This window comes from Daphnia magna, linkage group LG2 (assembly GCF_020631705.1).
Source record: "Daphnia magna isolate NIES linkage group LG2, ASM2063170v1.1, whole genome shotgun sequence".
NCBI lineage: Eukaryota > Metazoa > Arthropoda > Branchiopoda > Diplostraca > Daphniidae > Daphnia > Daphnia magna.
In genome coordinates, this window is record NC_059183.1 from 4,823,171 (window position 1) to 4,850,480 (window position 27,310).

Sequence of the window (27,310 nt, forward strand, 5' to 3'; positions counted from 1 at the left end):
AAGCTGCTGTGATTACGATTCGTAATGCGGTTTACCGATTCGAATTGGCGTTCACGTCAAAGAAATTTTCGGGGTTTTTACAGCGTCACCTTCCCGCCCCCATCCTACCCCTTTTTTAAAAAAAACGAACAAGAATTTCCCTTCCCCACAAAAAAACAAAAAAAACGTGCCGTATGGTTACATTATAGGATTGGGTTACCTCATCGGATCGCTGTTGCTTCTTGTAGAGGCAGGTGGAACATTGTAAGAAACGCGTCCAGTGAGTAGGGGCCGGTGCCATGATCGGCGCATATCACGACGCTTGTTACCAGCAGTTTGTACCGTTCGTTCTTTTTTTCAGATTTTTATTTTTCGTACCGAATCCACACACAGACACAAACAACAGCGCAATGAACGGAAAAATTAGCCAACCACGCGCTCACACAGAGGCTGAAAAGCGTCACGGATACGCGCACTTCGTGATAGCGCAAACGATGGTGTGTGTGTGTGTGTGTGTGAGCTGCTAAGCCAAAAAGAAAAAAAGAAATAGTAACTGGAGAATCTCTCTCTCTCTCTTTTTGGCTATTTTGTTTGTATTTTCTTGGCTGTGTGTTTAGATGTCATCAATCAATTAGAGCCGTCATGCAACCGAATCCGAGTTTATGGAAGAAAATCGCGGACAAGAACAAAACTGACGAGAAGAGTTGCGGCAACGTGATGATAATACAAGCGCCATTTCCCGTTGAAATCAATTGAAAGCAGACGGAAAATGAGATCCTTTGACGTCATCTTGTCACTTCGTACAATCGCTCCTCTTATATATAGTATAGGATTGGTTAACGCAAGAAAGAAACAAAAAGTTCCGGTCATAAATCACGATAGGCTGCGATCTGTGGACCACACACAGAGATTAAACACACACACACACACACACACACACAGAACGCGCTCACACCAAACAAAAATGTCTAAGCTTTAAAATAAAAAGATGAAACGATCGCTTTTCATCTAGCGCACTTTGTCCGGCTTTGGTTTCCCTCTCCATAAATCCCGGGAACGCAAACTATATGGGGACTACATCATCCATAACTCACATAAGAGCCATCGACGATTCACCATCCTCTTCCGTTATCAATCGATAGAAGAGAACAAATAAAAAATAAAATAAAATAAAAAATACGAGGCTGTTATGTTGGCCTAACCGCAATCAACTCGATCCCACGTAACCCATATCCACCGCAGTTGAGGCAAATAAAGAAACAAACGAAGTAAATATCAAAACCGAACTGCACAGATACACCTCCACGCTCGGCTATCGACGGGAGCTGACTGGGTCTTTGCTGCCTTTTCAACTTCTTCGTCCTTTTTTTTTTTTTCTTCGCCTCTTCCCTGTTATGTTGTTGTTCTCTTCTTCTTCTTCTTCCTCTTCTTTATCTCTCTCCCTTTCATATTCCCGGAGCGGTGCGGTATATAACGTCTCTACCTTCTCTATACCTCCAGTTGGAGAAGAAGAAAGTCTTCCGCCTCAAGGATATTACGCGCTCATAGCTCCACCTACTCTCTCCGCCATCCATAGGTGTACATTCCCCACCTCCCTCCACAGTTCCTTCCAGTCGGGTGATGGGAAGCTGTGTTGAAAGGAATAAGGCGATGAATAAATGGCTACACGGGTACTAGACATGACTTGCTATGCGATGCTGGTTGCTGTTTTTACCCAATTTCAACTAGCCTCTTTGCGATGAGAGAGTATCATGGTCTCTAATCAGCATCTCGTGTGATATGTTTCTCGTAGCACGTCCAAAGAGGACAGAAGAATGAGCAGGGGAAGGGGGGAGGGGAATAGAAAAATTAAAAAAATCTTTTCGAGTTTTGATTAGATCCCGCGCATTAGTGGAGCGAATCGGAAAGGATTTCACGCTTTCAGAGTAGCAGTTAAGACAGCAGCAAAAACAAGGAAGAACACGAGCCAATATCTTATATGGGGATGGATTGGAAAGATGCTTCCTCCGCCAACGGACGACAGACATATCATTAAGTGAATGTAGTGAAAGAAGAGAAAAATATGAACGAGACAGCTATAGGATTAAGCTTTTTGAATGAAGCTGATAGATGATGGAAGATGATGGGATCTAATTAGATCAATCTCTTGCTGTTTCTCTCTTCGGTCTCGCTCTATCTTTCATTTTTGTTTTGTTTTTTTCATTTCTTTCTTTTCATATCGTGTAACACGCGAGATTAAGGAGCGTTTTTAATCGGATAGAGAAAGCGCGCCGTCGTATAGATGCGAGGTTATTTAAATTGCTTGCCCTCGAGGGCGGAAGCGGCAACAATCCGATTACGCGCAAAGAACGTTCATCGCTGTCTTTGCTGATCAAATGGGAATTACATCAAACTTCATACTGAGCCTCATCATGCCATTGCTGATAATTGCCCCCGCAACTCTCGGTCTACCGACAATACAGAGACTAAACAAAGTATTTTAAACTGTTGGTGTGGGGTTGTTCAATATTCTTTGGCGAATTAAAACGAAAAGAAAAAAACAAATGAAAATGAAATGCGCGAATAAAAAAAGGGGGGGGGGAACGACCACCGTGTTTAGTTGATTGAGGAGATCGTACTACGCATTTTTGTTCTGTTTGTGGTGGTTGTTAGCATCTGCGACGCAAGGGAGCGATCGGTGATTTTAAAAGATTCTTATCTAAGGTATTCAGAATGACGCTATCATCCCCGTTTGGTATGCAAAATCCTCGACCTCGTTTTCGTTTAAACAGCCGGTCAGTTGGATTTATATATTTTTTTTAAGTTCACAAAAATGTTAAATGGGATGTTCTTATTTTTTTAAATCCTAAGGCTCCAATAAGAGATTCGTCAACAACGATAACACCGACCTCCATATTATCTGATTGGGGGCAATCGTACCCAATCCATCGTTTGTCATTGAACGAACGGCGATGGGGGGGGGAAAAAAAATTTTCTCACATTTGAACGCATAAAAATATAAAGAACTAAATCAAACAAAATATAAAAAAAAGGTTTTCGGGTTCGGCCCGAATGAGAGAACAAAAAGTGTGCGCCAGGAATGTTTACAACGTGCGTCAATAAATAGTCAAGATAGTGAATTGAGGGTTATTTTTATCAGACTCACCTTGAACGTGGATGGGTTGCTATGACGACAAGCTCGCCACACCTGCAAGACAACACGAACGCACGTCAATAATGTAGGGGGGGAGGGTAACGTTCGTTCGTCCGTTGAATGTGGTCAAAGATATAACGGCAGTTTGGGTAGACAGTTCCACAGAGGGACAAAAATGGAAGACAAAAACAAAAAAATAGATGGACGAAAATGGAAATTAGTTTTGTGGTTTGTAAGTTTCTAAAATAAAAGGGGGGAAGGAAACAAAAAAAAAAAAATTCAAAAACGGAGAAAACGAAAATCAAAAAATGGAAGTCGCAGTCTATGAATCATGCACGGACGAGCCATCTATCAATAAGACAGGGCGGTGTTGAGTACGGGTCTTAAGGTAAACCACAGGTGGGCCTCAAAAAACTTTTTACTTTCCCGTTCAAACATGGGGGGTGGGGTGGGGGGGAATGACTGACTTGTTCTCCATTTTTTTTTTTTGGTTGTGCTGTTGTGTTTTTTGAATTTCGTTTGGCTCTTTCCAGAAATTAAAATGGTAAAGAAAAAATGTCAATGTATTGTCTTTACCTTGGGTTCGCACGTCCTATGGCAGGTGTATTTGCATACTAGAAAGGAAAAAAAAAAAAAAAGAAGAAAAGAAAAATTCAATATCATATCAGTACGCAAAAGAAACGGAAATCGGGGTGTGTATCGACAACTATGTGTGTGGGTCCGAATGATTATGTACGTCTATATGGTATGGTGTCTTTCTACACGTATCCAACATTAGGGCGTTTGGTGAACAAGAGGAAAGAGGGCGAAACAGGTAGGTGTTGATGAGGTAGGTGTTGGGTTTATATAGACACTCACCTCGACAGGAGCTACCGATGTTTTTGACGGGCTGATGGCATAGGTTGCACGGACGCGACCGGCGGAACTGCTTCTGCTTAAAGGCGTGACCCAGCAGCTCAGCGTCAGGTGGCTGTGAATTCATTAAAAAAAAAATAAACATAAGTTTAGCTGAAAATCGCTTTCAGAATGTCAAACAATGTCAAATGAAATCCAAAAAATTCAGTCTCTTTTTAAAATCTTATTTTTGGAGAGCTATTTTTAGGGATTCGACACATTCATCATCAAATCAACAGGCATTTCAAGGTGCATGTTTCCGGATATTCCGGTTTTCAGAGCGACAGGTGTTAATTGATTTTTTAAAAAAATGGTGCTGCGTCTGTGCGTGCGTTGCGCTCACGCACGCGTGCGTGCGATCTTATCAATATACCGATTCAATAGCAGAGAAGAAAAGAAAATGCATCGAAGATGCTCAATCGAAGATGGAACGGGGAAAAGGTGGGCAAGTTTTTGGCTTTGATTTGAACATACATTCTAGCGTTGAGCCTGAACACACAGATATTGACAACCAAAAACAAAATAGGACTTGATCAGGAATGTACAATCTGTTAATTATTATTTTTTGTATTCCTTATAAGCGAAGAGAAAAAAAATTAAAAAAAGGAAAGGTGTCCAGTTTTGAAATCTAAATAGCCGCCCATCGGCACCGCCAGATGACGGTCTTGGTGCTAAACACACGAGATTAAAGAAAAAAGAAATGTGGGGCTTTAGAGGAATAGCTTCTCGAGTGGCCCGTTCTCTGTACGGCCAGTCATTTTTGCTTGAAGAAAAAAAGAAAAAAAAAAGAATAATAAGATTTCCCTTTCGCCTTACAATTTATGTATCGCATACTTTTCTCTCCGTCTCAATCTAAATACAAATTGCTTTTGCTCTCCCTTCGCCTCTTTTCGTCCCCCCCCCCCTTTTTTTTTAACTCTCTAATTTCTTTTTGTTTCTTCTTTCGAAAACAAAACAAAAAAAAAAATGTTACAACCGCTATAGTAATGTAGTGCCGCTGGACATAATCGATTAAAGCTTTCCCGCTGATTCAAACCTCCACTCTTTTCCAACACGCGGCCACAGCCGACCTTCTGCTCCATCTTCATTTGAATAGATATGTATTCAAATTTTATTATTATTATTTCTTTTTTTTTAAGATATAAGAAAAAAAAAAAAACGATTTAACGGGGTCGATTGCTGTTGCCCCGGATGCCGCAACAGCATCCCCGGCAACACCGCAGCGCGACAGACGGATTGCTTTGAAATCGTTTGCTGCATATAATCGAGCTAATACGCGCTGTGCCTAAACAGACACATATTGGTATACCGTTGGATTGTATAAACAACCCTTTTCCGATCAAAAAAAAAAGGAGGGGGGGAAACAATCAAAAATGTCTATCTTTTTATATGACGGAAGAGTCCGCTGGAGTTTGATGGAATATCCGAGAGGGTATAGATACTCAATAAAAACAAAAGGGGGAATAGTATTATTAATATTTTGACGATGATTATTTTTCTTTGGGTTTTTTCCGGGAAGTTTATTGAGAGGCAAAAGAAATAAGATAGCGGCACGCGTGTCGTTTACATCTGGAGGATGTTGGGAATGCAGTAAAAAAAAATATATATAAGAGCTAAACAACCCCCTTTTTTTTTCTTTCTTAGTTGATTATAATCAGCTGGTGTCTTTCAAGCGTCTCTATATAAGTTTAATCGGCTAGAAAGGTAGAGAAACCAAAATAAAGCTGAAAAGGCAGAAGATAAAAACGCGCTGGATACGTTTCAAATGTAATTCCAAGTTTTACAGCTTTGGTCCATTCATAATTCCTAATCTTTATGAATTGATGGTCGTCCTGCTTTTCTTTTTTTTTTTTTTGGGTCCCAAATTGAAACTCGTTCGAGATTATACGACTGCAAATAAATCTTCTGCCCTTAGGAAAAAACATTCTTTCGTTCTTCTTTCCTCACGTTAACCCACGTAAATATATTCTTTTTTAAAAAATTATTATTATTAGATTACATAGGTATTATTACCTTCGTCAAAATGATTAATTTTCGCTTTAGTCCAGCAGCCAATGCCATCTAGCCACTGACTGCACAACGTAATGTCAAAACTTTGGCACCGACCAAACAACAAACACGGACAGACAATAGGTTCGTAAAAGACTCTGTCGTAGTCAAACGACAATAGCGTGTTTACAAAACGGAAATGAATGCCCATCTGCGACAAATGGCGACCATTTCAGTCACGATCGTCTACTCTTTTTATTTAATTTTTCACTTTATATTTGTGAACTATTACAAACGAATCGCCGCCGACAACTATCGGATTTTTCCAGCAAAACTGCCCATTCTATATTTCCCCTGGGATCGGCACAGACGGGAGGTCCCAACTGATAATATAAACCCGGAACCTCAGCCAGTCAATACAGGTGTGCAATGTTTGACCAACGACATTGGAATATAAAAAAAATACAAAAATGTACATATAGAAAAGAGCCTTTCACAGCGCAATTGAATATATAGTATCTGCTTGAATAGGCAATGACATTGCGTGAAGTTGCGTGAATCTTCGATGCCCCACCCTGAATAGTAAAGAATAATTTATTGTCCGTAGATTAAAGTCACGTTCATTCCCCCACTTTCCTGCTTATATTGAATGCATCTTTTGACTGATCGGGACATCTGTGATTGACAAGGAAATACAGATAGCGAAAACGAAAAACAACTCGAATAAGTTTCTGGGTGATGTATGACTGTTTTAATCAAGAGGAGCTGATGGACAGTAAAGAGAGGAAATAGCTAACGAGAGTGTCGGTGGCACACCGGAAACGACGAGAATTACCCCCCTCCCCCCGTGTGTGTGTTTTTTTTCTTTCTGCTACTGCTGAGTGAACATTCCGGTCGGATTTTTCCGGCCAAAGTGAACGTCGAGAGAAAAAGAGGGGATTTTTCAACGCAACCTACATCCGCACTGGTTGGAATACGTAGCCACGACAGAGGGGGGCACGCGCCCGTATACATCCCATACGACTTGACTGCCCTTCTTTTTTTCATTTAGTCTGCTCATTCTGTACGGCTGTGTGACAGCTGACAATCGGCACACGTGCTCTCCTCCACCTTCCATTTTTTGCTTTTTTTCTTTTGACAGTTCAGTTGCTCTGCCTACACCCTCGGCCTGTCGGCTGTGGAGAGGCTACCGATTGTCGCCGTACAAGTAAATAGTAGTTGGCTAGGGCTTCTCTTTTTGACGTCTTTCTAATTCTTCTTGTCGGAAAATCTCTTTTTCCCCCTTCTCTCTTTAAGGAGCAAGAAGAGGGCGACGGGGGAGGACGGTCTCATCAGGGTGTAGGACTGCTATTTCTCTTCAACCCTCCCGCCTTATAAGTCGGCCTGAAAAATAAAACATCCCCCCCTTTTTTTGTGTGTGTGTGTGTGTGTGTTGGTTGGTTTGACTGGATGTATTACGGTACTCGGACCTTGTTTAGGTCTTCTTCTTTGCTCCTTTTCTCGCGCTCTTTGGTCCTTAACGAGCACATGTGTCAACTGTCAACAACAACTGCTGAGGGGATGTCCGACAAACGGCACCTTCTAGTCGCACTACTCAAAAGACACCACCGCAAACACGTACCCCACACCAAATGAAAAGGCCAGCATTGCTCAAGAACTTGTATTCTTGTTCGAAGCTGCCCACTTTCTCACTCGACAGTCGGCTGCGTGCGACACACAGAGAAAAATCAATTGCTTGTTACCCCCCACTCACTTGCCTTTTTTTGCCGCCTCTTTGGGCTTTAAACAACATCAACAACAAAAAATACCAAACAAGATGATATGCGTGTTTGAAAGAATTTCTTGTTTCATCTCATTACGAAAGTCATGAAATGAGTGAGGGAATTTTAAAAAGCAGAGCGCCAACATAAAAAGGGAAACAAGACGAATGGCGGCAAAGGTGGACGTGACCTAACACACAATAGAGATTTAGCGAAAGCCTGCAATAATAAATCAAGTGTCTGCTCTCTTTCATGGCGGTGGGGTGGCCAGCATTACAAAAGACGGAATAACAACAAAAAAAAAAGGCCAGCTGACAAGAAACAACAAAAGAACAAAAATAGAACAAGATAAAAGCCGAAACCGGAACAATTGACTTTCTATAGCGAAAAAAGAAAAACGAGATGGATCGCATGCGGATTAACCTGTGGCCGCATTTTATTATTCAATCGAAAACAGTTTGCACGTGTGTCAAAAAGCGTAACAAAGGCTAAACAATAAACGGCCTTTATTTTTCTCTCTAGATTTATTATACGATCGGGCTGGTGGGTGGTGACAGTTGGGGTCCCGATATAACGAAGAGATGTGACTGCAATAATTTTCAAACTATTTGGTATATACACAATATTATGTAAATAGTGTGCCTTTTGGAAAATAAATAAAAATGTGTTTTTATTCAATTCCAAAGCCAGTTGGGAAAGGGGGAAAAGTATAGTGGACGCGAAAAAGAGAGAGGGAGGCCTGACTATATACAGATTTGCTCTCTCAGTTTTATTACCTGGCGGTGAATATATAACTAGACGTTGTTTAGCTGAAAAGATCTTTTAAACAACAGAGGACGCCGCCGCCCCGCGCATATTGGCCTTGCTAAGAGCTTATCCCCACCCACCCCATTCTCCCCCCAAATTTTGTGTCTTTTTCCCAAGCTGGGCCAGCTCGATGTTTTTCCAGAAATTGACCAAAACTGAGAAAAAGATGAGGGAAAGAGGATGGCTTTTCGCCGCCCATGTTTGTTTGCGCTCATTAACGACTGGCGGACACATTCGACGCGGTTGATTGTGGCCATTGAAAAATATCCAAAATTTCCTTTCCCTTTTTTTTTCTTTCGCGCTCTTTCATTTCTATACCACCCAGCGAGTTCCTTATTCTTTTTTAACGTTAATGTCACACAACACCTCCATCCGCACACAAAAAAGGCAAAATAGATTTTAATATTTCAAAGAAAAAAGTCCGATAGAAACAATCTATTGCGAGCCCGCCTGTCTGTTAGCTTCTTACATTTATAGCGCCAACATAAAATAATAGAGCCATAAAAAAACAAACAAATGTTTTGTTCGCTAAAAAAAATAATAAAGGGATATAGCTGTGGCAGTATCCCGACAGGTAACAGATTGCCGGACCCATGACTGCCATCTACGAAATTTATTTTTTACCAGGCCAAGGTGTCGTCGGAATTTCCGAACGAAAAAGAGGATGTTTCGATTTAAAATGCCCACAACATGAGGATATTATTACATTTTCAAGATTGAATTGATGTTCGTTTCGAAATTCCTTTTCTAAAAAAAAAAAATAAATAAAATGAGGCGACACACACACGTGTAGAGACATTGGTATAGACAAGAATCCCGCTGCGTGTGAGGAAGCGGACGGTGGCACGCGTGCGGCCAAAACACGCAAATCACCGATTGACACGCGTTCTTTCCTTGATTGACTCTCGTTTATCTTTCTCTCCGGTATTGTTCAACCAATTTATATTTTAGTTAACACTTCAAAACAGTGACAGCCAGTTGAAATGACAAAAAGAAGAAAAAACAACCTTGTAACTTGCCCACATAATTCGTAAGAACAAGGGGGAAAAAAAATAACAGATAAAGAATAACAAAAGCGAATAAAAAAAAAAAAAGAAAAAGAAAAAAACAAACGACTTGAAATAACAGCAGAAAGTAAAAACAAAACCGGTTGACCGAATGTAACCGAATTCGGTAAGCGTAACCAGAAACTCACTTTGCGTATCGGCAGCTCACGCATTTCAATGGCACAAGTTGGAGGCAGAAAGACATTGAAACGACTTGTTAGCTTTGACAATCTCTTCTTACGAGTACGATCCACATTTTGTTTTTTAAAAAAAAAGAAGGAAATGTCAGAAGCAGAAACTTTCAACGAGTTTATATAGACAAGCAAAGTTACATCCTGTTGTCTAAGATCCGAAATGGAATCATGGACATTTATTCCATAAATCATTTCGTTTCTTTAATCCGCAAAGACAAGTTTCTTTTTCTTTTGTGGCTATGCGGTGCTGTAACATCGACCTTGGCTTCGATCTCTAATTGAACGCTGGAAAATAATGCAGCGCATATGGAACTTGTTGCGTCAGCAGGAAATTGACAGTCGCAAAGAAAAAGTCAAATGAAAACTGTATTCAAATGGTTTTGTCTTTTAAAAATAGAAGAGGAATGAGACATTCAACATCCATTAGGTGAAAGAGCAAAAAATAAAATAAACCGATTTTAATGGCAATCTCGAATATCATCAAGCGGCAAAAAGTGCGTATTTAAAACGGCACGCAAATCCTTTTCTGTCGGGAGGAAGACGAGCGTTCCCAAGAATTAAACAATCAAAATCATTTAGAAAAACCTTATAAAATAGGACTTTTCCTTGTCACGATCGTGACCGTTTTTTTTAATTCTTACATGCGTAGCACGCGAGGGATTACGTTCGTTGTCTCCATCAGATCCCCCCGTCTCTATTTATCATCCTATAAAAACATTCAATAGAAAGGATCTATTTAAACACAGATAGAAATCGACATTTCATCTGTAAAACGACGACGACTCGGAGAGCAGACAAATTAATCGTCCGCATCCGGTCAGCTGTACGATAATGAAAAGAATAATAAAAAAAAAAACCTAAACTAAAAAAAAAGGTCGAACAGATGCGAGGAAACGAGCAAGAGGGGAGAATGGAAAGGAAGCAGCTAGCAAACAACAATAATGGGAAATTCGTAATTGGTTCGGGTTCGTCGTGGTACGGGGGGCACGGGCGCAGTTACAATTGACTGGAAATGTTGTACGACTTCATCGCCAATGAAAGTAATAATGAAAAGGGGTCTTCCTTTACGAGCGAGAGAGCCAAACTATAATCGCTTTTCTAAAAAAAATAAAATAAATTCTGATGGAAACACACCAGGAGAAATGATGACAGTTTATTGGTTGGTCAGCACATTCGAATGACCACCAAATGCGATACTGATCGAACGGCTGGTACTGATAACGAGCAGGGGAAAAGAGAATGTCAGGAATCATCATTAATTCTCAGTTTTCATAGAAGTAGAGAGAGAGAGAGAGAAAAGGCACGAAGAAAGAAGGCCGATAACGATCCCCTTCTTCGCTTGGTCGTGTGTTGACCGAACAATCGGCGCGAGAGGGAACGAGCGGTGACGGTGAAACATTCCACGATGACCAACCAATCGTCAAGTTAGTTACACAAGGCAAACTTTGTTATAGACGTTATCCTGTAGCGTGCAGTGTACGTTAAACCTTGTGAAAGAGAGCGCAAGTCAAAGATGGGGGGAACGGAAAGGAATGTTTGAAACCGAACAAAAATAAAAGCGAGCGCCAAATTTCAAATTCCCTCTGACAAAAAGAAGGGGAGAAAAAAAAAAGGGGGAAGTTTGACATCTTTGAAATTGAGTTCTCTGCTTTTGTCTCCTATTCTTCTCTTTTTTATCGCTTGCCGTGGACGTATTGACACCACCCCTCAGTGAAAATAGAACCTGGACGTCACACGTTTGTATACAACATCTGCCGGCCGCTAGCAGTTTTCGAAAAAGAAAAAAAAACCTAGGCTGAATGGACTCAGAAAAAAGGTATAATAGCAAGGCCAGCCAAGGTATTTTTTTCTTTTTAAAGCGACTCTTTGTTATAATAGCCCCAAAACCAACCACTGGGTCTTTTATTATCGTATCCTTTCTCTCGAAAAAAAATGTTAGGTTAAAAGAGAAGCGTGGCACGAGATTATAGACTGAACTAACACCGGCGCTAGTGAACCAAATGACTTCTACAACGTTTTCATCCGCTTCTTTTTGTGTGTTTGAGAAGAAAAAAACAAAAAATCTGTCCAACCGGAACGGGCCAAGTCGTGCGAGTAAAGAGACCACACCAAATAAAACGGGGATGATCAATCGATAGAGAACAAAATAAATCATGTATAAATAAAAATACGCTGCTATGATGTATGACTGCAGCAACAGCTTAAACAAAACAAACAAGATGGAGATTAAAGATGGAGATTTTCCTTCTTTTTTTTCTAGAGAGAGAGAGAGAGAATCATTATTCATTCCCTCACGATTCTATCGGAGAATGACGAAGTGCGAATCATCTCTCACAGCGCTATAGGTTTTTGTTTTTCAGTCGATTGTTATCTTTCGAAAAAGAAAAAAAAAAAAACATTTAAAAGGCGCGGCTTCGAGGGTCTAATAAAATCAGTAGAGTTAGCAGTGGCATTCGAGTTGCATTCTTGTGAAAAGAAAATACAGCCAATACATATAGGCACGAAAAAGAAGGTATTTTCGTTTAGTCCTGTCCGTGTTTCCTACTGATGGTTATCGGCAGGAAAAGTCACACACACACAAAATTGGAAGAAGGTCAGCCCCGAATAGTTTGCCTTAAAAAAAAAAAAGAGAGACACACAAAAACATGAATGTCGAGAAAGAACTGCTAGCCAAAAAAAGATGGATGGCAACCAGAGCATTTTGGGGACCAGGAACATTTCCGTGTGTTGTCTCTATTATATAAGAAATGTACGACATCGTAAAAGAAAAACAGGGAGAAAAAAAAAATGTAGCGAACGAGGGGGAGGACAAGAATCTTCTATTTTTTATTAGACTATATAAATGGAATAAACAGATAGAGGTAAAAATATAAAAATAAAGGATGCCCGTTCTTTTAGGGGGGCCTTATTTTTTATTTTCATCTTTTTAATGCAAGACACTCAACTCTTACGATAGTGAAATAGTGGGGGAGAAAACATGAATGTTGTTCGTCCGTCTTGAGAGGATTCTAAACTCGACAAGGGGTCGACTAATGGCGATCCCATTATTACATCTGATTCAAGTGGCTGGGCCTTTCTTATCTCTGAGAAGAGAAGAAAAAAAAATCTTAAATCCAATCATTTCATCATTTTCTCTCCCGATGTAATACTGAACTTTAGCCACTAGGGGTAACACACATCAAGGGGGGTTTCACATCTTTAGAAGAAAAAAAATGCAGGTCATGTTGAGGGCGTGGGTATGCTAACGTCGCGGCGGCCTCCCCCCATATGCCGTATAGGTATACACACGTAAATAGGAAAACGAGAGGAAGAGAAGTGAAGAGACGACACTTCTCTTTTCCGACACAGTCATTCTTCTTCTTTTGACCCATCCACTTTTTATTTTCCCTTTTTTTTTTTATGGGCACTTTGGATTTTTTTTTTCTCCCGAACCTCTTCAACCAGTTCATTTGAATAAATCCCGCGCGACATGGGCTACTATCTTCTCGTTTCGAGGGGAATCGTGGAAGGGGCGTGTGCTTTGTAAATAGAAGCAAAAGATTTATGGGCCTGTCGATCAATCAAAAACTTTAAAAAAATATTTCCACTGACATTTAAAATAGTAGAGCCACTTGGTTCCATCGGGGAAGTCAAGCGAACACGCGGGAGTTGAATGAATACACAAGACAAAAGATGAAATTCCGGTACATCGATTCCAGACAGAAAAAGAAAAAAAAAACTGAAAACGCCGAGCTCTTTCGCTGCTGTCTGTTCAAATAAAACGACCCGGCAATAAGAAGAAACAGTGTGATATGTGTGTGTGTGTGAGAAAACATAGCCGTGCGAGTTTCTTCCTATTTAAAGAGAGAGAGGGAAAACAAAAAAATATCCCCGTGAGCCTCCCCCTTCAAAAAGGTGCGAAAGGTGTCATTCATCACCCGTTGATCGCAGTCGTCTTTATTTTTAGTCTCCTCTTTGCTTGGAACACAATAACACACTCAAAGGCTCTTCTTTTCCCGGAGCAACACTATACGTCGTATCTTAAACACAGTATCCGTTCATAAATATATATATATATATATATATACATATATTTGGATGAACTGCCTGTGTGTGTGTGTCTACGTCTACAGTATGTACCGAAACTTTCGTCTTTCGTTCACATATTTGTTCAAGAAAAAAGAAAAAGAAAAGATATAGATGGCGGGGCAAAAGAAGGAGCGTCTCCATATCGTTTTACGGCAATGTCAACACTTTTACAGTCGTTTCCACCGCCAAGGATCTTTTTTTTTTTTTTTCGAATCCAGGGAAAGTGGAGAAGATTCAAACCCCCAAAAAAAAAAATTGCGCACACGCAACATTTTGAAATTGTGTTATGCTATTAAAAAAATAAATTTGGATGTAATTTCAAAAGTGAACCGCAAAAGAGTTATACAAGAGGGAAAAAGGTCAAATGAACATAGCGCAGACGGATGTTTCTTCATCACGTAATAAAACCGTTATCGCAACAAGCGGACCAGATCCCCAAAGAAAAAAAAACTACCGAGATGATGAGGCTCACTATCTTCTTCGTCTTAATTGCCAATTCTTAACGATGCAGGGCGTTCATTTCGCCTCACATCTAAAGCATCGTGTTGATTCACGTCGCGACTTGGAATAGTTTCATTTTCAACCCGAAACATCACGACCGACATACTTTCATCGCTCTTTAAACATCATCATTATCGTTACATTCGAGATTTTTTTTTAAACAAACGAAACAACAACAACAAAGCGAACCTTGATTTGTTGAAACGAAGCAAGTAAAAGAAAGGAAATTTTCAGAAAAGTCAGCGGCCGTGTGGAAAAAGGTAACCCGACGTCACCGCAATCATTAAATGGCGACGGCCATATAGTATAAGGTGGTCCTGCTGTGTTTGCAATGGCTTGGTAACAAATAAAAAGAGGCCAGTGGCCGTGAATAACTGGGCAGATATATACGATTCACGCCCGATAGGCATTACACTTTCACGCACGACTATCATTCGTGATCAGTTGTCGTCATCGATGCGACTCTAATCGATTACACGAGAAAAACCGATCATTGAACTTTGCTCCCTAGACGTTCAACATTGGCGTTGTAAACAGTTTGGATTCGATTTTTCTACCATTTCAATGATTGTTGAGATAAACTTGAAGAAAAAAGGAAACACAAATGAGAAAAAAATTCAAAAGGAAAAAGGAAAAGAAAAAATGTATCGGAGAACGTGCCATTCTCTCGGTTTTCTGCTTGGAAAAAAACAACAACAACCGCGGGAAATGTGTTTTTCCAGTTCGATGGATTCACACGAGCACACGGTTTGGGTCCACCCATCTTTAAATAGAAAACCGCAATTCTGACAACTCGAGGCACTATTCCCCCCCATTCTCTTTTTTTTCTCTCCTATACTTAACGTCAATTGTGTTTCATTAAAATCTGTCGCTTTCGCAATTTTGTAAACTCATTCTTTTGCTAAAATAGAAGACAAAAAAAAAAATAAAGTTGTTTACTCAACCCATCCATTTTCATTTTCTAGCTCACGCAACACTCCTGTCACATTCCTCACCAAAATAGAAAGAAAAATCTAATTGAACACACACACACACACACACACAAAAAAAAGACAAATTTGAGGAAGAGACAGCAAATAACGAGCGACAAGGTCATCAAAATCAAGACGCAATTTCTCCCGACATCACTTGAATTCAATGACGCGTCCATCAAACCACTTCAAACCGTTGAAGCTTCTTGAAACATCCTCCCGGTCTGCGTTTTTTTTCTCTCTCTCTCATAATCTTTTGGATGGGCCCTCGATTGGTGGCGTCTGGCCAGCATCAAATGGATAACCCGTCAATCCGTTCTGTCACAATTCAACTCTTCTTCTAGCAAAGCTAAACAAGATTTTTTTTTTTTTTTTTTTTTGAGAGGTGGAAGATGAGCTCATCGATATGTTTTTTTTTTTGGTTTTTATGTCCATCAATAACAATCGATTATTTTCTGATGTTTGGTCCGTGACCACGTAAAAAAAAAAAGAAATGCCTTCTTTCTCAAGCTCACAAACAGACACGGACATTTTCTCGTTTGCATGGGGAGGCAGGGGGGGGGAGATGCTGGATTGTAAAAGTCACGCAAGTCTTCTCTCCGAGTAACCCGATCTGCAGCAACAGAGTACCGTGGATTTTATTTCCCTTCCAAAGAAAAAAAAAAAAAAAGCTAATTCTCCTTTTGTGAAATTTGTAAATACAAAACAAAATCAAATAAAACTTTCAAAGTGAGAGTAACTCTAGATGACTTTTAATAACTCTCTTTAGTTATACAAATGTATAAACAGATGGAGGGGCAGCATACGCAGTACGAATAACATTATCAACTCCACATCCCCATCGATGCATCAAATGTTATTATTTATCGCCGTGAATTTATAGCTGAGCGCATCGTTCGTTTGTTTTTGTTATAATTACATTCCCCCCCTCATTTGGATTTACAATGAATGCGGGTGCGTGTGGAACAACGGGCATAGCTGACGCACGATTACCTGCCAAAAGAATCTCTCTCGATTTATTGAACTTTTGTTCCCCCCCTTTTTTTTCTCTCTCTCTTTGCTCTCCCACCCGTATTTAATCTTTTAACGATTGTTTGTTATGAACGAAAACAGAGAGAGACAATACAGACGTAAGAATCGACACGGCCTTGCGTGATTTCCCGTGAAAGAAAAAAGAAGGTCATACCCACCGCACAAATGGGCAGATTCGACGTGTTTCACGCCGACAGCTCAGAGGTTATAGCCAATGGCATCGGTGCCCTGCTTTCCCGAGAAAATCATTCTCCCTACCGTTCAGCCCACCTTACTTCCCAACGAAACCCATCAATTAGATAGCCCGTTTTTTTTACATCATCAAGAGGGGAAAAAAAATAATCATTTCTCTATAGCAGAGAGATTACGTTTTACACGTAACGAACTCACGAAAAAATCGAATTATTTTTTTTTTTACGTTCTCGATCACCGGTTGATTGCGTTCCTTTATTGCCTTGTCACTGCTTGTTTTTACTTCTTTTGTGTACGCATGTCGAAAAGGTGTTTTTTCATATTACATAGTCGTCGTATCGGTAGGTACATTTAACCTCTGTCTTTTAAATCGAACAGCACTTTTGTTTTTCTCTCACTTTTACCTCTGTCCCACATCCATAACATCATCCCTTAAACGGTGGGCCACCATAACGGGAGCGGACCAATGACAACGTACAATATATATTGCGTATATATCCAGCAATCAATGCCAAATCGACGAGACATTTTCGGTGTTTAGTTTTTAAACTCGTTTTTATGTTGACGTGCCTCTTTTACCGCGTAAATGGCTCCTAATGACACGAAAACCTTTGGAATCATCTCACTCACTTCTTTTTTTCGGTTTTTGTTTGTTACGTTATTATTATTTTTTCTCCCTCCCAAATCTGGCACCGCTTTCTCTTCCTTTGACGGAGACTGATGATTTCCTGCGAGCTGCCAGTGTCTCTCTGGCGCAGTATACCACGACGTATACTCACGCCCAACATCATCAGCGACGTGACGGTAGCGGAAAAGAAAATGCCATTTCGACGAGTTTTGGCATGCACTGATTATCGCGAGCAGGTTAATGTTGCCAACAAATTACCGTGCGTCTGCATACGAACGGGAGTAAATATAAAAAAAAAAACCTCGGCACACACACACACAAAAAGAGATAAACATTCCTCTAATTTTTGTTTGAATTTTTTTCGCCTCGAGTCCTTGAAGACTGGCATTTTCAACCTCATCATCATCTTTGCTGCTACCGCCATCATTTCGAGCATTACTTACAAAAGGACGCGAAGGAGACTTGCGTATAGGTACTCGTCCTATACTGTAGATCCCCCCACTACAAAATAAAAAAGGAGCCCTGCCTACGTTTCACCTCATCATCCCCCGCTCTGCATCGTCATATCCCGCGCACGCTTTGCGTCACGAAGCGTTGTTTCGCCAAAGGTACAGCTTCATTGTATGAAATGAAATACTGCGTTCTATAGCGAAAAGAAAAACAACCATGGAATGACCTTGTGTTGGCTCAATTCACGCTCGACCCTGACGATCACGCACGCGAGTCCCGTCCTCATACCTTTATATTCGAAAAAATAATAATAATAATGCGGACTACATACTTGCACATACACAGCTATGAGAGCGCGTGATTGCGTCGAAGAAATCCCAGGCGAAAAGTGCGCACAGATAATAAAAATAATCGTAGCGCAAAAAGAACCTTCTATCACTTCCTGGTTTTCATTATTCACGTGTGTTGTTGCACGCGAAAATCGGTTGACTATTAACGTGGCAACTGCACACCTTGAGAATGCCCCAACACCTTTTGGATTGTTATTATTATTACGATCGTCATTTACCTTGAGAAGGAGATGAACAGGCGAACTGATTTTCGGTCGACGTCCCGGGTCGCTGCAAAAGCACCACGCCAATTTCCAGCAGCTAGGCATTTTTCAGTTGTTGTTATCCCTTTAAAATCTGCAGGCTGACCTCTTCTCTCCGGGAGTTTTAGATTGGAGTAAAAAAAAAAAAAGGGGAAATAACGGGGCCCCCAGCACACCACGTTATCGTCTCAACAGCTCAACAAAAACCTGCTGGGGATAGAAATCAAAGAATCAGGTCGATCCATCACAATCAACGTCGTTGTCGTAGAAGAAGAATACATCGTCCCAAACATGAATATGCCCGTTCGAAAGAAGAAGAAAATCCCGAGCAAAAGTCCATTCGGAAAAGAAGCAGTAAGAGCAAATGATTCAGTAGGAAAGGTAAAAAAAAAAAAAAAAAAGATATGAATAGCTATAGGGGGAGAAACATGGAGAAAAAAAATCATCAGTATTGAATGTGAAAGAGATGCATGTCTTTCTAGGGTGGAAGGCATTTTTATGGTTTGGGACCCGCAGCATGGGGTGGTTCGTGTGTGGGTTGTTACAGCTACGTTTTCTCGGGGGTGAGGGTGTCGGTCGAGAATGTTGTCTATTCCTCTTCTTCTTTTTAAAGGGAAATTTCCCTTCTACATGTATACATGAATACGTACACCTTCCTTCTCCCTTTTCTTTTTGGTTGATTTATATTCCATCATTAATTTTGTTGCGGCCAAGAAGCAGCAAAAGCATCGACGTTTCCTCTTCGCCCCTTGTGGCGGCTTCGAAAAACAACCCACAAGCCATCAGGCCTACCATTTCTTCTTTCCCCTCTACATTTTTTTTATTATTTTTCGAAAAAAAAAAAAAAAAACTGGCACAAGACATTTTTTGGCGACCCATGGAACAAGACCAACGGGTTTCAGCAACAAATGAAAAAAAAATCACGATATTATGTCCCAATCATCTCTTACCAGGTAATCGATCAGACGGACAAAAAGGGAATCTTTAAACTGTATTCAAGCGCATTCCCGCATTTGAAAGCCTTTTTATCCTGGCTGATGGTCTGTGTGTGTGTTAGAGACGCTCGCGCACCTGGTTGTGTACAGTATTTATTACACACACACACAACAACAACACTTGGGCTATAAAAGCGTGTAAAGAGCTGGTGCCATATGATACACGAGTTTCTCGTATCAGACAGAAAAGAAAGAAAATAGGTCTAAACGGGATTTTTTTTTTTTTGGTTGGTTGGTGGGATTTTCTTAAGGTGGATCTAGTTATCGTATTAGCGTTCCACAGGGGTTCTCTACTGGAATGTCACGTCGTGCTCGATTTCCTCTCGCATTTGACTACAATTTTCAGAATGTGTGTTTTCGTCCAGAATTTCCATTTCAACGAGAGAGAAAGAATAAAATATGAACGAGGGACGTGTGTGCAAAGTCAAACATCCGGGAATGTTGGAAAATGAAATTCCAGTTCTTTTTTTTTTTTTTTTTTGAAGTTAGAGATCTTCGTGTCGTGGTAAATAGGAAAAAGTAATAAACAAATAAAACGAACTCTTAAATAAACTGAAAATGAAGTAATTAGAACCTTATTTTGGGAAAAGCAAAATAGCCCCCGATAATGTCTGGCAATAAAACAACATTTCCAAAGACGTGGCGACGTTAAACAAAACACTTTGCAGCGCCATTTTTAAATATCTTTTGAAAACGGCCCATTTCAAGAAAAAAAAAAGAAACATGTACTGTGATTTAAGTAGCTTAGTGTCGTCCGGCAGTCAGTCAAGTTTCTTTTTTTTTTTACGGCAGTACATGGAACGTTGAAAAACATTTTTTTTCTTTCCCACAACAACAAAAAAGGGAGAAAATCCCGAGTCGTAAATTTCGGCCCATTTAACAAGAAAAATGACGAGTCCACAACATTTGCAAAGCAGGACAAAGAGACTAGAAAAAAGAGGTGAAACTTGTTTTCTAATTTCAATGGGGAGGGAATGTGGAAAACCGGGGTTTCTTATTCTGCGGAATTTCGCGGAATGTTGTGGGCCGATTTCAGATGGGGTGGGGGCATACATTTTTCAGGGATAGACTTGAAATGTTGATTGATTCATCCGCTTTACTTTTTTTTTTTGTCATTCAGTCGGCATTTGGTATTCTGAAAGAACGACTGTAAGCAGCTGATGTCTTTTGAACCTGGGCCGTGTCAAGTCAAAAGAATCAAAGGATTTTGTTACCCTCCCCTCCCTCCCTATTTTTCGCAAAAAGAAAAGGAAATTGAATACGTGCAAAGAAGAAAAACGGTCAGGGAGAGATGATGCATTTAGGAAATCCGGGATTTTGAGTTCTTTTCTTTTTTTTTCCGGAAACGACCATTACAAATGCCACATAATTAGCCCATTAGCAAAACAACAAGCCCCCCCCCCACCTCCATCAGCTGACGTGTTTAATGAAGCATTCCACCAGCACTACCGTGTCACCTGATGAGATTTTTGGCACACCGACAATGCAAGGCGGGTTCGTTATTATTCAAACGTGAGGATTACAGTGCACAACACTTTGTCGCGGGAAATGCAGACATCAAACCCCCAAAAAAAAAAGAGTATTAAGTAGAGGATGAAGGCGGATGGGTGGATCGTGCATCCGCTTTCAAAAAACTTTCGCAATGTGGGAATCCCTTTTCTTTTAGGACAGAAGTCCAGTCTGGATCGCACACGCGTTGTTTCCAACATGTGCCACACACAGAGCGACCCACTGACATATGCAAAAGACCCTTCACGATAACCCGTAAATCAAAAATATAAAAAAAAAAAATAATAATGATAAAAGCAAACAGAGAATATGAAAACGAGTTGAATTTCACAAGACGAATGAAAGAGAAGAAAAGAGATTTGTTGTTTCAAACAACTTATTACCCATGGAGAAGTTTTGGCGCGTGTGTTTCCCACCCTTTTTAGCGTGGTCGTTGGGACACTTATTGGCAATTTCTTCTTTTGCCGACACTGGACACACGCTGCGAGCACATTGAGTAGTTCCTTTTTCTTTTAATGATAATTTAATGGCAACTATTTATTCGCTAGAGTAAATCCGGTGGTTGGATTGGCGTGACGAAAACGAACTGATTGAATTTACAATGTACTGTGTGGTGGCCAAATTGTGTGTGAGTTCGTGGTAAAGTCAGTACGAAAAAAAAATTACAAAAAAAAAGCACACACACACACACTGGGAGAGACAAATGCAAAAAAAAACACTTGGGACACGAAACGGTTTTTTCTTTCGGGAAATAGACGGAAACACGTGCACCGGTGCAGAGCGCCAGAACAACACTGGCCCAGGCTGGCGACCATCTAGCGGCTTTTTCGGCCCCCACCCGCTCACCAAAGTATGTATAAAGCCCCCTAAGCTAAAATCGTGCCTCGGGGCGCCCTCTTCTTGTCTCGAGGGCTTGCTTATTCTTCCTCGGGCCATGGGTATATATCACCACTACCACTAGTCAGCTGACCACAAACCAGCTAACCAATGAGCCACAACAACAGTATATTGCACTCATCCGCGAAAGGCATACATTGGGGGTACTTGTAATGTTTGATATAGTCCAGACTTTCGCCTCGTTGTATACGTAATCGTAATTTCATAGACAAAAGGACGAATATTTTTAGAAAATCAAGCACACACAAAAAATGAGGAGATTTATCTTGTGTTTTTTTTTTGGTGTTGCAGCTCGTTAAGCAATACATTATTTAAATGAAGAGCTTAATGGGTATCTTCTTTATGAAGAGTTGTGCTGAGTTTATAATGATAGCCTTTCAGAATGGGGTGCCTTCAATCATGGCGGCGTCAACGTCTCACACACATTTGAAGGTACCGCTTTGACTCGATGATGAGGAAAGCGTTCATTGTTGAATTTCTATACGAGATGTTTCGAAACTGCTCTCAATTTCTTCTTTTTTGTTGTTGTTGTCTTTTTCTTTTTTCTTATTCTTGGCTGTCGTACGTTCGTTGTCTTTCTCGGCTGCTAGCCAACTGATGGATGAATGTAGGTATTTATCAACACGGACGAACTACGCTGTAATCTTTTTCACAGTCGTGACGTGTGGTTGATTTTTCAAACCTCCGCCAGAGAAAATAAAAAAAAGGAAATGAAATCAACAAAATTTCTTAGTCTTGTTTTGTTTGGGTGTCTCCGTTGTGTTGCCTTTCCAAGTGTTTTTTTTTTTTTTCAACAACAAAAAAAAGAGAACTAACGTAGAGCTCATCACTTTTTTTTCTGTTGAATCTACAACCTAAATCAACAGCTAACTGTGCGGTACTGACGTTGCGGCTTTATCTAATCGGTAGAGGGAAAAAAGACTCGCCGAGTCCCTATATCGATTACGAAGAAAATGAGATTTTTAAACTAAAAAGGGACGTGCCCTGCATTCCGCTAAGAGTCAGAAATAAATCCCCTCCGAAAAACGTAGAAACCAACGAAGATATTCTACCATTTGAATCATTCAAATGTCGCCCTAATCCTTCACTTTTTGCCCTGTACATGTTACACAGCAGTATACAACACAGTTCTTTTTTATTGTCCTCTGTTGTTGCGAAGGGTAGAAAGGAATGAAAAAGATATTCCCATCATGGAAAAATAAAAAATGTGTAGCGCATTTATTCTTAGGAGGACCGAAGAGGTTCCAGGTGGTCACCGCCTATACATAAAAAAAAAAAACTAGAATGAGAACTTACAATAGACCGCGATTGAATTCAAAATCATACAACAATAAACATATAGGGGCTTGGAACGCTCATATAGTGCTGCCGTGTTGCTGTTGCCCGCCGTATTGTGTTACCGCGCTCAAGCGCCAGTTCTTCTTAACTTTTTTGTATGTGCGCCCTGTTGTTCGGCCCTTTTTTTTTTTTTTTTATTTATTTACTTTATATATATTTTTTATAGACATCATGTTCGGGGTCTATCTAAGTACACGGACGATATTTTGTATCCCCCTTTTCCATCCTCTTTTCAAAGTGGAAAGAAATTCTAGTTTGATTGTGATCGCTGGACCATTTTTGTGTGTGACAAACTATGTGGCTCCTGCGATTGATTGTTATCGATTTTCTCTTGTTACGTCTGCTTTTGTATTCCCTAAGGCTCGCAACAAAACAAATGGGACGATAGCCAAGTATACGTGGCCCGCAAATTCCAACGCAATTGTCAGCCCCGCTGGAACAAATAGAAAGAGACGAGATACTTTGAACTCAGACCCCGCATGTTGTTCATTTTGTAAGCGAATAATTTTGTTTTTTTCATAAAAATATTCAGTTGGGTATGCGCGATGAAAATTTTTGCTACATAATTCATGGAACGCGTCGAAAACACTGGCAAAAAAAAAAAAAAAATAAAAGATCGTTCCGTGTTTTCTGTGGTTAACGATAACCCGTCGATGTTACAGCATGCGGGATCGTATAGCATATCGACACCGACGAGTTCCACCACCCGTTCGGAAAACGTCCGTTTTAAAATGGTTGTCACGTTGACAAAAGAAAGCAACTATCCAAAGTTACAAGTTGGAAAATCCTCCTCCCAGAAAATCGGAAAAGCACATAGTCACCCATAGTTCTCTCGAAGAATGTTGTTTTGGGAATAAATTTCAAGAGAGGAAAAAAAAAGACCTTTAGGGACCACGTCATTTGAATACATTTCCTAGACGGAGCCCAGAACTTTGACGGCACGGGAGATCTTGTGCCGTACAGCCCTAAACTTCTATATGCGTATTGAACATCACTTAAGAGATGATCATCCATCAGTTAGAGATTTCTCCAGCGATCAGTTGTGATGTATCCCTTCACGAAAATGGGGAACGAGGGGTGAATTATGAACGTGCATATAGTGTGTGTAGGTCTGAGTACGTGGGGTATATACGGTCGGTATATACGCACTTAACTTAATATTTATTATACTCAGCGCGGCTGCTGCGCTTCTTCCTTTGATGGGGGTGTAAAAGAGCCGGTCGGGGGTGAACGTACATGAACGATGAGCGGGTAGATCGACGGGTCGGACATCTTCATGCATCATACGAAGATTCTCGGCAAGTCTATATAGGAAAGAAGAAAATCATAAGTACTTAAACATGCTGTTGCGTTTGCTGTCCATTACATCCAGAGCACATAGGGTCGAAGAGTCGTGTATACAACAAGAAGAAAAAGATGTTGATGATTACTCTTTCTCCCTTCTTTTGATTTCTTTAACCCTCCAAAAGTGGAAGGGAAAAGATTTTTTCCCGCGATACGTTTCGAAAAACTCGTATGCTAATCAGTACCGCTGCTTGATAATCGAACGCAGAACGGCCGCCTATATAATCTTGGAGGGGGTTCCATTCACGTCCGTTCAATCTTTTCTAAGCTCCGCCGCGGGCCTTGGTTGCACGTTCTCTTTCTGGAAAAAATATATAGAAATATAAAGACTGAAAAAAGCCAAGCGACGAGGAAATGGAAATAAAGTTTTCAGACTTAAAAAAAAAAAAAAAAAAGAAGAAAAACAAAAATTATGTCTATACGCAAGTATCCCACGGTGGTCTTCTTGTTGTCTTCCTCTTCTTTCTTGACTGGAAATAGAAACCGTATTAAAGTCACTTTCTCACCGAGCGGACACGAACAAGAGTTCTCCCCTCAGTGCTTCAAGGTGTTCCAAAACGTCAACGGGGTCTTATATATATTTATGCTATCAATGATTCACTGGATTATTCGGAGACAGTCCGGCATAGTCCATCCCTTAAACTAAGGAAGAAGTGGGGAGGAACGAAGTTTTTATCTCCGCGCTGGATTGAGTGTCTAGAATTTCGAATTTCCCGCCTCAGTAGATGGACAGACTGGAGACAGAGAGAGAGAAAAAAAGGGAGGGTAGGTTTGAAACGAGATACACGTGGCGTTCATCGTTCGACAGAGGGGAAAAGATTAACCGAATAACATCAGCGCCAACAACAAACGTCTTGAAGAGACGTCGAGCCCCCTCCTCTTCATTCCGCCCTTAGTCTCTTCCTTTCTCGGGGTGCAATATGACACGCTCCTCCGTACACATCACGTTCACTACGTCTTCCATACGGGGGAAAAAAATGCCCGTCTTCTTTTAAAATCTTGGCTTATTCTGTCTTCGTTTCTTCAAGTCTCCAACCACTATAAGCTTCTGTCTTCACCCTTCTTCTCTGTTATTGGGAGAAAAAATATGGATGTATTATTATCTCTTAACAGAGGCAGAATAGAGAGAAGGATGTCGAAAAGCGTTGGGAAAATGCGCAAGAGGGCAACAACAAACAAAACAAAAGGGAAATACAGGCATCTCGTCGATACTCGTCAATCAGTCGGGTTTTAGAGCTGAGTGAACCACTACCATCCGCATTACCGGTGCCAAATCAAGGGTGTTTTTTTTTTTTTTTCACTCCGACATTGTCAAAAGGTTTTTCTTCTCTTTGGATGATTGAAATTATTCATTTGTCCGGTAATAATTCAGCGTGGACCTTCAGATTACCTTTCCGTTTCCTCTTAATGTCAGTTTCAGACAATAGCCATGCAATAGCATTGTTTTGAATGAAAACGCCATCTATCAATGACAATGCTAACTTGAATGCAAGTAGAAATTATTTACTTACGATCCATGTGATGAATCGTAATTCCACGTTTTAGAGCCCCAATGGGATTTTTTTTTCTTAAAAAACGCAGAATTCGTAGATGACAGGGCATTTGGTTGGAAATATTTTGAACAGTCACGAATTCAATTATTATTCTTTTTGTTTCTCAAAGTAAGTGGGGGGTCTTTACTCTTTAGTCCCTTACCTCGTTGTTAAAAAGGAAAGGGCCGTTACAAAGTGGAGTTCGATCCAGATCAGTTAATCTGATCTGCACACTGATCAAACATTCTGGATGGAATCGGAATTACATGAAGCCGAATAAATGTAGCGATTCCTATTCAGGTGCACAGCTTCCTAGGTGACCTTTCGTGTCTAACCGATTCTTCCATTTGAAATGCACACACACCGTGACATGAGCGATGGAAGCACTAATGGATTTCTGAGAAAACTGGGTCGCCACGCCATCTGTTAGTAAAAAAAGCAGCAGTTTGATTTCCATCTAACGGTAAAAACGTAAGCAATACCACCAGTATACGACAAAAAGAACAAACTTGAATCCCGTGCACGTAAATAAAAAAGAGAATACATAGGTATTTACTTTATTTTCATGTCTACGTAAGAAAATGTGAATCAATACAAACAACAACATCAACACATCGTCACATGACTTCTTTTTTCGTAATTTGGCTAGAGTTATTTGCCCGGTTCCATTTCGACATGTCTTTGTGCGATATCCACTATAGAAAACAACAAAGTTAATAATATGTGTGGTTTTTACGTCATTTCGTGTCAGGTGAATTTGAGAAAAGGGTTCTTAAATGTAAAACAAATTCAATTGAATTTCATTCTCGTCATATACTCCAACAGGTTTTTCAAACACAATCAAGGACAGCAAAACATGTGATTGACGACATAGGCAACGAGTAAACAAGCTCCCAAAAGACTAAACAAACAAAAAAAAAATCACGTTATGACGCACCATTCAAGCACTCATTAGCGATCCGAATTCTGAGTTGTGAGAAATATTGCGCGTGTGAATTGCCGTTTGTGTAACGGAGTGAATTGGGATCGTGGGATCACCGTAACGGGAGATTTACGTATTCTCCGAACGCAGTGGCTCGGAGAATTGATTGCATTGGGTCTATTGGGTACCTGAGGAGTGTATCAATGGAAATGTGACCTGAGTCGTGTATGGTAGATTATTGGGTATGCTATCCGCTTTACATTCCGTGTGGACGTAAAGAGGATGAATCGGTTGAACTGCAAGCGGATCATTGCAGTCAGAGTTCTATAATGGGATCGTGATCTATCGCGCACCCAATGTCACAGTTAAATCATACGTTCAGCTGACCACAAGTTAAAAACAAAATATGACCTAAAAGGCCAAAATACCGTTAATTAAAGTAAAAAAAGTTTGTTTTTAATATTTACCTTCGGGTGGGGGAGTGGGGGGGAGGCGATTGAACGAAGGTAAAAATTGCAAAATTAAAATGCCAAGAAA

General features: G+C 40.4%; 1 protein-coding gene across 11 annotated transcripts in view; it reads right to left on the reverse strand.

Moving 5' to 3' along the window:
• LOC116917122 (tensin-2) overlaps positions 1-21,527 on the reverse strand; it is a 52,604-nt gene extending 31,077 nt beyond the window's left edge. For 3 of the 11 annotated variants that reach the window (XM_045169079.1, XM_045169083.1, XM_045169074.1), the window contains exons 1-5: positions 21,124-21,527; positions 18,213-18,446; positions 3,971-4,082; positions 3,689-3,726; positions 3,125-3,166 (exon numbers count right to left, since the gene is read on the reverse strand). In XM_045169079.1, the coding sequence (XP_045025014.1) occupies positions 3,125-3,166; positions 3,689-3,726; positions 3,971-4,082; positions 18,213-18,302 (282 nt within the window). In that variant the 5' untranslated portion in view covers positions 18,303-18,446; positions 21,124-21,527. Of the gene's footprint in view, positions 1-199; positions 1,281-3,124; positions 3,167-3,688; positions 3,727-3,970; positions 4,083-6,019; positions 6,083-14,560; positions 14,737-18,212; positions 18,447-21,123 lie in introns of those variants that run through there. The other 8 variants (XM_045169087.1, XM_045169078.1, XM_045169081.1 and 5 more) reach the window with 6 other exon arrangements.
• Positions 21,528-27,310: the final 5,783 nt, after the last annotated feature.